This window comes from Oncorhynchus clarkii, chromosome 10, assembly GCF_045791955.1.
Source record: "Oncorhynchus clarkii lewisi isolate Uvic-CL-2024 chromosome 10, UVic_Ocla_1.0, whole genome shotgun sequence".
NCBI classification, from domain to species: Eukaryota; Metazoa; Chordata; class Actinopteri; order Salmoniformes; family Salmonidae; genus Oncorhynchus; species Oncorhynchus clarkii.
In genome coordinates, this window is record NC_092156.1 from 14,972,781 (window position 1) to 14,982,844 (window position 10,064).

Here is a 10,064-nt window from a genome sequence, read left to right on the forward strand (position 1 = left end):
TTAGCAGATAATTGGTTAGCAGTTAATGCGAGTGTAGCGAAATGCTTGTGCTTCTAGTTCCGACAATGCAGTAATATCTAACAAGTAATCTAACCTAACAATTTCACAACAACTACCTTATTGGACAAGTGTAAAGGAATGAATAAGAATATGTACTTAAACATATATGAATGAGTGATGCCTGAACGGCATAGGCAAGATGCTGTAGATGGTATAGAGTACAGTATATACTGTACATATGAGATGAGTAATGTAGGGTATGTAAACATTATATAAAGTGGCATTGTTTAAAGTGGCTAGTGATACATTTATTACATCAATTTCTCCATTATTAAAGTGGCTGGAGTTGAGTCAGTATGTTGGCAGCAGCCACTCAATGTTAGTGGTGGCTGTTTAACAGTCTGACGGCCTTGAGATAGAAGCTGTTTTTCAGTCTCTCGGCCCCTGCTTAGATGCACCTGTACTGACCTCGCCTTCTGGATGATAGCGGGGTGAACAAGCCGTGGCTCGGGTGGTTGTTGTCCTTGATCTTTTTGGCCTACCTGTGACATCGGGTGGTGTAGGTGTCCTGGAGGGCAGGTAGTTTGCTAGAGATAGCTTTAGGTAATAAAATACAGACATGGGTGAGTTGTTGAGAAGGAAGGATGGTGCTCTCTTCATGCTGATTTAATCAGAAATTGGACAAAGGGAATATCATCATCATCATAATCAATGGGAAGTCACCTCTGTGTCATACTGTATGTCCTGTGCTGTCACTATATGCGCCACAACAGTCACACTACTCTCTGCAGCAGGACAGACATCATGGCAGACTCACAGGAGTAGTTAGGAATACTTTTGGTCTTTGTATAATGAATAATGACATATTTTCAAGATGGAGGAAAGACCACCAGGGTGACCCTGAAGGAGAGCCAGATGTTGGCCATCTCCCAGCCCCAGAAACATCCCCCTGGACTCCCGACTGGGCAACCTTGTGAGGCGGTGGTGGAGGTGGCAGGGCCGAGGTGACCAGAACAGCCAGAGACACTGTGGGAAGTGTGGCCACATGTTCCTGGCGGTAATTCCTGGCTGTTTTCTCCCGCCATAGCAGTGGGACTGTGCATGGTTGATATTGTTAAAGGGGACTGTTGTAAGCAAGATGAGGACACATAATTGATTCATTTTTATTTTATAGAAAATGGAAATCACTGTCAACTGTATATGTTTAAAGAGACTGATGGGAGTATTCACAAGAGACAGTAGCATAGTGAGAGAGAAGCTGAATCAGGCAAGTCTAAAGAAATGTGTAAAAACACTTACATTTGTACTTAAACTGTTTGATACTGTATTTGATCATTTGAAAATTGCATCACTAAAGAAGCAATGTTTACCTATCAAATATATTGTTTACTGACTACCTGTCTGAAATGTAATTTAAAGGCTACCGTTAGTCCAACATTTATCAGTTTTCTGCCTTATCAGCTATGCCCTCTAGTGGACTAATGTGGCAACGCATCGGCATGACCATGTACTGCTTGCTAACTGTTGTGTCCACACCCCTCCGCAAATACAGGTCAAATCATATTGCCCTATACTCGTCAGTCAACAGTTCCCCAGGGTAAACAACCAAATGATCTAAACCACCTTGTGTCCCCCCCCAAATGGCACCCTATTCAGTACACCACTTTTGACCAGGTCCCACAAAACTCTGTTCAAAAGTATTGCACTATATATTGTTTTATATTTTACCTTAATTTAACAAGGCAAGTCAGTTAAGAACAAATTCAGCAAACTATAGGGAATAGGGTGCCATTTGGGACAGATCTATTGTCAGTAGAAAGTAAAACATGTTCCTGGTCTATTGGTATACCTTGATAAGAGTCCATCAGAGCAGAAACCAGTTGTGTAATTTCTTGCAAAGTCAACCGACTGAGCCACACCAAAATAACGGTTGGTTACAGACCACTGTTAATTCGGTTATTCATTGCAAATGTTTATTACAATTTATGATGCAAACAGTAAGTCTCTCCCTTATCGGAACAGTTCATGGAATATGAGGAAATGAAAACACCAAAGGGCAGAACAGGAAAAAAATGACAGGTTTTGAGATAAGCACTCAATTCCTTACACTGTAATTTGGCATTTGCTCCCTCGTTGTACTTCTGTATATGGTCGATAAAAAACAAAGAACAAGGCATGCATAATAGTTTTATAATGCACATTGATCAAGGAAACCACTTATTTAAAAAATCCCATATGGTCCCTTTCTGCTAGGTTTTCACTCGTGGACTATTCCTCATATCTAACTTGGACACTATATTCATCCTGTTCAGGGTCGGTTTCCCAAAAGGATGTTATGTTTCTAAGGTGAACCTGGGCCCAGCTCTGCTTGAGGGAACTCATCTGGCTTTCTAACATTTCCAACTACTGAGATGTTACATAGCTCCAACCACTTTTTACTGCATATTATCATCAAGCTATTTTCAATCATTTCATTCACAGTTAAAGATCTTGTCTGCTAGCTAACAATTTGAACCTCGTACCCCAGAGAGATGGTTATATAGCCAATATTCTTACAAATTAAAATGTCCTCTCCCATTGTCGTATATGGTCCTTTTGATCGTACCACAGCATGTCGACCCCCAGAGTTCCATGCTGCCTACAACCCATTGGCCTACCTACACTCCAGTCTTGGAGCATGGGACTAGTCCGTGTCCACAGACAACACATTGCTGTTTGGAAATGGGATTACCTTAAATGCCAATACAAGTGACAAACTCTTAAGAAATGTAACTATTTCCAATACATTAATGTAGATCAATGCAGGGCTCGGTTTATTATAAGAAAATGACACAGCCAGAGAGACGGAAGGGCTTTCTTTAAGGTGAGTGCTGCTGTCTACTTGGCCACACTTCTTACTATGTAAAAAATATAGGATGAAGAAAAGACATTAATGAAACTAAACACGAGTCATGTCTGTATGTTGCCTTTCCTGTTAAAAAAGTGTATTGCGATGTGTACAACTAATCAGCTGTCTCACTGCTCAAAATGTGTTGGAAGGTGGCAGATTAGATTCATTTACAGATTTACAATTATATACTGCATTTGTCACACCAACAGATGTCATGGGGAGGCGAATAGATGGAAACAAAATAGAAAAGATTAATCCATTTGAATTGTTTTTAACACTTCTGCAGAACCAATGCTATGTTAATTCTCTTGGAAAAAAAGAGACAGTGTAACCCCAAAAAAGTGTTCTGGAGACCAATAAAAGTCTTGGGTTCAAGTTGTACTGTTTTTTTTCTGGTGGCGGAGGCAGACTTTATAAACCAAACATGGGACTGAGTGTGGTGGCGGTAGAAGTGGGGTGTCTCCCTGTAGCACCTCCTGGTGCCGAGGCTCTAGTCAATGTACTGGGAGAGCCAGCGGAAGCCCTCGCCGTAACCCTGCCTCTTCAGCACGCTGCACATGAACACCTCCAGTGGTCTCGTGTTCAGCTCCTTCATGGGAATGTTGCCCTGGAGACCAGACAAACATTGTCAGGGAACCACATCATTAAAATGTATGGTTATTCTAAGCAGCTGTGGGGCTCCGTTTGTTTTGTTCTTCTGTTCTTAAAACCTTAACTACATCATAGAGGTGGCCTTTCAACAGGATATTGCTTTGGTTAATGGTGGGGCCAGGAGCCGACAGGGTGAAACTGTAGGCCCTAGTTATAGCCATGTCTTGTCCCTATGAGCACATATAGACCCTTGAATGGATGAGGGTTTGTATAATTCTGAAAACAGGTGCACTGTTATTTGTTGTAGAGTTCAGTAGTTCTACTGGGAGGAGAAGTGGGTGGCACAGTAGTATCAGGAGATGTGTGTTCGTGCAGGGATCTCCTTACCTTGCCTGTTGTCTGACCATATAATCCAAACATCTCACGTAGTTTCTCCTCACTGACGGCTTCTGTTTTGTCAATCTTGTTGCCGAGGACCAGGATAGGCACGTTTCCAATGGTCTCATCTGTCATTAGAGCCTGCGTGGACCACAGGACGGAAATGTCTGGTTAGTTATCACAATAGTCCACTAAACATGTCATGATCTTCGACATTATCTACCTGTGAAACGGCAAGGCATGCCTTCATTGCAACTGAAAATTTTATCTATTTTATTTTTTACCCCTTTATTCTCCCCTATTTTGTGATATCCAAATTGGTAGTTGCAGTCTTGTTCCATCGCTGCAACTCCTGGTCAGACTCGGTAGAGGCGAAGGTCGAGAGCCGTGCGTCCTCCGAAACACAACCCTGCCAAGCCGCACTGCTTCTTGACACACTGCTCGCTTAACCCGGAAGCCAGACGCACCAATGTGTTGGATGAAACACTGTACAACAAGTGACTGAAGTCAGCTTGCAACTCGTTAGAGTGCGATGGGACAAGGAAATCCGGCTGGCCAAACCCTCCCCTCACATGGACGACGTTGGGCCAATTGTGCGCTGCATCATTGGTCTCCCGATCACGGCCGGCTGTAACACAGCCTGAGATCAAACCCGGGGCTGTAGTGACGCATCAAGAACTGCAATGCAGTCCCTTAGACCGCTGCGCCACTCGGGAGGCCCCTCAACTGACTAACTTTTAGCAGATATCATGAGGGTTCATGAGACTTTAGGAATGGTAAAGAAACCATTCTTTCATCAAGCATATCAAGAAATCAGTATGAAACAAATTAACTGCTTATGAAAAGGCCATCTTTTCATAGAACATATTTGGCATGGTTTAAGTTGAAATGTGTTCAGTCCTATCCATCTTATGAGGTTTTTCCAATGTGGTTGTAAATCAATGACACTCACATCAAGTTCTGTTTTGGACTCTGGCAATCTAGGGATGTCGATGCAATCCACAAGGAAGACGATGCCGTTGATGGCGGGGAGGTAGTTTTTCCACACTCTGCGAGCTTTGTGAACATACGCACAAAATAAAAGAGATTAGTGCAGTTTTGCTGGGATACACAAATTAACAAATCAATTCTCTCTCACACACACACGGGCAGTCGGGCACACATACCTTGTGCATGGCCTCCAAGGTCAAAGGTGGTGAAGGTCATGCCAGCGATCGTCAGTTCTTCCGAGGCTGGTGGGTAAAATGGGTCATGTTTACATTGGGAAACTACTAGACAAGCTAGGTCAATTGAGTAACCATCAAATAGCGCTGCCTTTTATGAACAGAGAGGATGATCCATACTTCACTTGATTGTCAAACCATTAGGTCTGTCAAGAAGCTGGATTGAAAAATTATTAAAACGTGACTATAAAATATCTACTCACTTGGATGTAAAGTTGGCACATGCTGTCCCAATCTGTCATCTTTGAGCATGTGCAGTAGCGTCGTCTTGCCAGCATTGTCCAGTCCAAGAAATACTAATTTGCCCGATTTCTTGTACAGTCCTACAATGTCATTTAAATGTGTTTCTGAACATTTTTTGTACATTGAAAACAAAGAAGCTGTGACTTTATCACCTTGTCCTTTTGAGACCTGTTGTCTGTCCTTTGCCTAACAATGTATTCACAATTAAACCAAATCTTTGGAAAGTCTAAGAAATAAATCTTCTCACCAACAAAAGAAGTCAAAGTTGAAAGTATCAAGTTAAAACAGGTATACATAAAATATAGTGAACCAAACTTTTTATCTGAGATTCAAAATACACTGCTGACCTGCACTACCACACACAAATATTATACCTAGAGCCCTGGATGAATGCCTGTCTTTTCTGAGTCAGCTCTTAGGCCTCGTCATCATCATTACGCAACACCAAGAGAACCTCAGCAGTACCTGTTTAACAAGGTAAGCAGGAGTGCCACCACACCTCTCTGAGATAAGAGCTAGCAAGTGTCACAGAAACTAGAGAGGGCTCTAGAGGGAGGCTAAAGGGAGTGGTAGCAGCAGCCTGAAGTGAGCTTTTTTGTGTTTCACTGTAGCTAGGCAGTGGGCACACGTTGTAAAACAACACATAGGCCTAGTCCCAGACTACTCAAATTACCAGCTACCATGTTCAACCACAAGAGGGAAAATATGGATTTCTAGGAACGACAGACAGCACCACACTTGTTGTCAGTCTTTACAACAAGTGGTAATTAGGAAATACGAAAAATAAAAGTTATCAGTACAGAGTAGCTTGAGATCCAGCTTCCTATTCAAGCCATTCAGACGACAGTATTGAAAGTGGAATAGGTGATGTTTACATGGTACTTACCTAGAAACTGCAATACGCTACTGAAACCACTATAAATCCAATCAAATATGAAGGACATATCCAGAGCTGGTGAATCCTGTAAGAAAGCAAGAACAGAAGTGATGAACAGGCATTCAAGTACAGCACATGACAAAACGAGTGACTGATTACTTGCCTAGTTAAATTAAAGGTTACATTTTAAAAAATCTATTTAAAAAATCCAACAGTGGATTTTAAATATTAATTATTTATCCCCGGATTCCAAAACTGTTGATAATCATCAATCCATATTACAAGATTAAGAGTTGGCTACTTCAACCAGCAGAAGTATCAGTGACACAGGCAAAGTAACAAGACACGATTAGGATAGTATATTTGACTTTCCAAAGAACAATTAACCAAGAGTCTACGACCTAGAAGACATTACAATCCCTGCTATCAGAGTTCAGCCTGAAGAACATGGTACATGTTGCACAGTTGCAAGGAGAGAGGCCCTCCTATCTGAAGGATTTAGCCACACGTGATAAGAACCATGACAATAATTGGCTCCCCTCAGGAAGTATCATCTTGTTCCAGTCAGATTAATTGGACAGAAGTACATGCAGTTCAGACCAATCTTCACTCTGTCTCTTTCCTAACAGCCAAGACGTGTGTTCCTGAACATAGCCTTAACAACACTGACTCAGAGCATGCTGAAGTGGACCATGGGTCTTATTTGGGATAATCCCAACCCCCACCAGATTTTGTTTGCCAAACTTTATCTTATTGTACTTTCCATGACAAAAGAACAAAGATTTCTGCATAGCGCATCCGTAAAAACTGTTTAACTAAACAAACCAATGACCATCTAAAAGTCCTCTAAAATAAACTGCAATTCACACTCAAAAGGTCAGTTACCCTTGAATATCTTATTCCCTTTCCTATTTTTCACTGCAACAAATGAAACGTGTTCTAACATCTACACATAAACGCTTCCTTCAGTGAGCACTGAGCAGGAGAAAATATATCTGGGGGAGAAAAAAAGAAAGAAACGTGGCTGGCTGAGGAGGCTATTTTCCACCGCAATTCCACGACACCAAGACTTTTGTCTCAGCACTCAGACTCAACTCTCTCCCTAGCTAGTGTGGCACCACAATGTGCCAGGCAGGCTGGCCAACCTGTGGCTCTAGTTACACAACATGCAAACAGCTCCAGGGCTAAAGTATAAGGGAGTTAAAGGTCAAGACCATGCAAATAGCTTCTACACCTGCATTGTTGCTGTTTGGGGTTTTAGGCTGGGTTTCTGTACAGCACTTTGAGATATCAGCTGATGTAAGAAGTGCTATATAAATACGTTTGATTTGAAATACAGCTGAACTAGGCTACACGTCAGCAGGAGCTCTCCTCCTGGCTGGCTCCCTGTGTGTGACGTGATCCAGCAGAAGATGCTGGTCTAACAGTGTAGCCAGCAGATATAGGCTAGTGGAGATGTATCATCTAGCTATCAAAGCAAGATAACAGAGCCCTACTCTGAACAGTTACCTTGATTACTTTAAGCTGGCGACCACACCATTCTGATTTTAAATGACTACTGTAGTCACCCTGCATAGAGATACAATATATTTAGTATTCTATTGTGTTTTAAAAAACTGGAATCCTTAAGTCCTACTATTTCTCCTCAAGCAAGGGGTGAGGCCGAGGACAAAGGACACCATCAAGCCAACTCCTTGAATGGCACACTCCAACCTATTTATATGTACATTACTGTATTTATACATGTGATATTGTTTTTCAACAGGAAAAGTTTTTAAAAAATAGCTATAGGCAATAAATAGGCCGTAGTAGCAGTCATTACAATTTAGCAATTAAACACTGGAGTGATAGATGTGCAGAAGATGAATGTGCAAGTAGAGAGATACTGGGGTGCAAAGGAGAAACATTTTTTTTTACGAAAATCCAGTAATAAACATTTATTTGACTGATTTAGTTATTTATATTAGCGAGCAGAATAGTGTCCAACTAATTCACCAACTACCTCCCATTCACCAACTACACCCCCATACACTTTTTACCAGTTACCTTCAGACGATTCCTGTGACACTCACAGAACCAAACGGAGAGAACCTCCCCTTTCCACAGTGGGGTCACATTAGTCTGCCCAAACGGTTCAGATGCTACAAACAGGTTGGCACCTCGGCGGTACCAACTTCAGCCGAGTACCATGGGGCCAAACCATTCGGACGCTACAGACGTTTTCATGAGAAGACAGACTGTCGGAATGTTTCATGGTCTGACAGCTGTATCTCGGCCACCTAACACTGCAAATGCGGAAAGCCACCGTAGACAGAAGCGGTGGATCTCTAGCTTAAACTGGCAGATTTTGATAGTATTTTTTACATCAATAGAGTCTAGGGGTTAAATAATGTTCTACTTAATTATTTTAATTCCTCTGAACATCACAGTCCTTTATGTCATTGATCAATATAAGCCCAACAATAATATTTAATGCAACCGTTTTCTAGTTTGGACGAATTATTACACCCCAGACTCCCTGACAGATCTAAATGCCAGTCCAGCTGGCTCGTGTTCTCACCTTGTTGCTCGAGCCTCTCAAATTGAAGGATTTGAATTAAAACGGAAGCAAACTACAGGTTCTGACAGCTCGCTATAATTTACATACACTGATCAATCAAGTCACCGTTTTCTAGACCTAGTAGAATTTGAGGTGAGAGCAGATAGCTAAAAAATAGCTGCTATAAATGGGGGAAAGGTAATGTTACTGGGATTAAATTCAGTGTAGTCCGTATCAAACTAATCTGAAACATTTAACATTGGCAGGAATTGGAAGACAAAGGACAGTCACATAGCGGAAAACCTGGTAATAAACATTTATTTGACTGATTTAGCTATTTATATCAGCGAGCAGAAGTGTCCAACTAATGCAAGAATTCACCAACTCACACACAAACAATGTGGATTATGTCTCCGACACCTATCGATTTAGATTTTTTTTACTACAAATAAAAACTATTTGAGCTCGAAATGGTGGCTGTCCGTAACATTGAATTTGAATTTACGATGCAAAACCGTTATGATTAATAATATAGTTATGACGACTATATACAGCTGGCTAACTAACGTTTGATAGCCAAGCTAGCTAAAGGATAGCGAGCTGTGAGTCACAAATTGTACCTTTAGCTGGCAGCGAGAATATGTTTTGTTGTTCACAATTGTTGTAGTTTGCTAGTTTGCTAACTAACATTAAAATCTAGCTACAGTAGCGTTGACATAGTTACACAGGTGAGTTGCTATTAGCTAAATTAGTGCATCTGAATTCATAGATACGTGTCAGTTTCATAGATAACTAAGTTATAGTAGCATCGAGTTAATTGCAAACATAAGGAAGCGCTAGGTGTATTGACAGTAAAGCTGTTTGTTACAGCTAGAGAACATAGCAATATAAAAATGCACATACAAATGGACCTACTTTAAGGTTACCACATTACATGTCAAAGTAACTTGAAATTGTTCATTAGCTACCGTCGGCAATTTGATTGAGGGTTCCTGACCGACTAACTCACGTTAGCATATACCGTTAGCTAGCTATCCGCGCTAGCCTTAATACCGAACGTTCAAATACACTTTCGCAAACCCCATATTTGAAATAATTGATGCTTACACTTACCCGTTATCTAAGTGTAGATCAATTGAGGAAATATGTTTGCTCTTAAAATCATGAAAATTTGCTTTACGGTCAAATGAGAGCACGCAATTCACGTCTTCTTCTCCACCTTCGCGTTATGTTACAGAGCCACGACACAGCAATGCAATCTGTGTCCAATAACTCTCCAGGCCCAGGCATAGCCGCTTCCTGTTTATGTTTCACAATCATCTT

The 10,064-nt window shown here is 41.3% G+C and overlaps 1 protein-coding gene across 1 annotated transcript; it reads right to left on the bottom strand.

Moving 5' to 3' along the window:
- Positions 1-1,883: 1,883 nt before the first annotated feature.
- Positions 1,884-10,059, bottom strand: LOC139418046 (small COPII coat GTPase SAR1A). The gene is made up of 7 exons (XM_071167156.1): positions 9,855-10,059; positions 6,212-6,287; positions 5,286-5,405; positions 5,026-5,091; positions 4,812-4,915; positions 3,869-4,000; positions 1,884-3,497 (listed from the first exon to the last, which is right to left on the bottom strand). The coding sequence occupies exons 2-7, from the start codon at positions 6,267-6,269 to the stop codon at positions 3,381-3,383; spliced, it is 597 nt and encodes a 198-aa protein (XP_071023257.1). The 5' UTR covers positions 6,270-6,287; positions 9,855-10,059; the 3' UTR covers positions 1,884-3,380.
- Between the last annotated feature and the right edge of the window lie 5 nt (positions 10,060-10,064).

Excerpts from the sequence above, each read along its gene's own strand:
- LOC139418046 (XM_071167156.1), bottom strand. The coding sequence starts at position 6,269 with ATGTCCTTCATATTTGATTGGATTTATAGTGGTTTCAGTAGCGTATTG. Across the intron at positions 5,406-6,211 it reads TAGCGTATTGCAGTTTCTAG|GACTGTACAAGAAATCGGGC; the intron begins GTAAGTACCATG and ends ATGACATTGTAG. Across the intron at positions 4,916-5,025 it reads CCTTGGAGGCCATGCACAAG|CTCGCAGAGTGTGGAAAAAC; the intron begins GTATGTGTGCCC and ends ATGTTCACAAAG.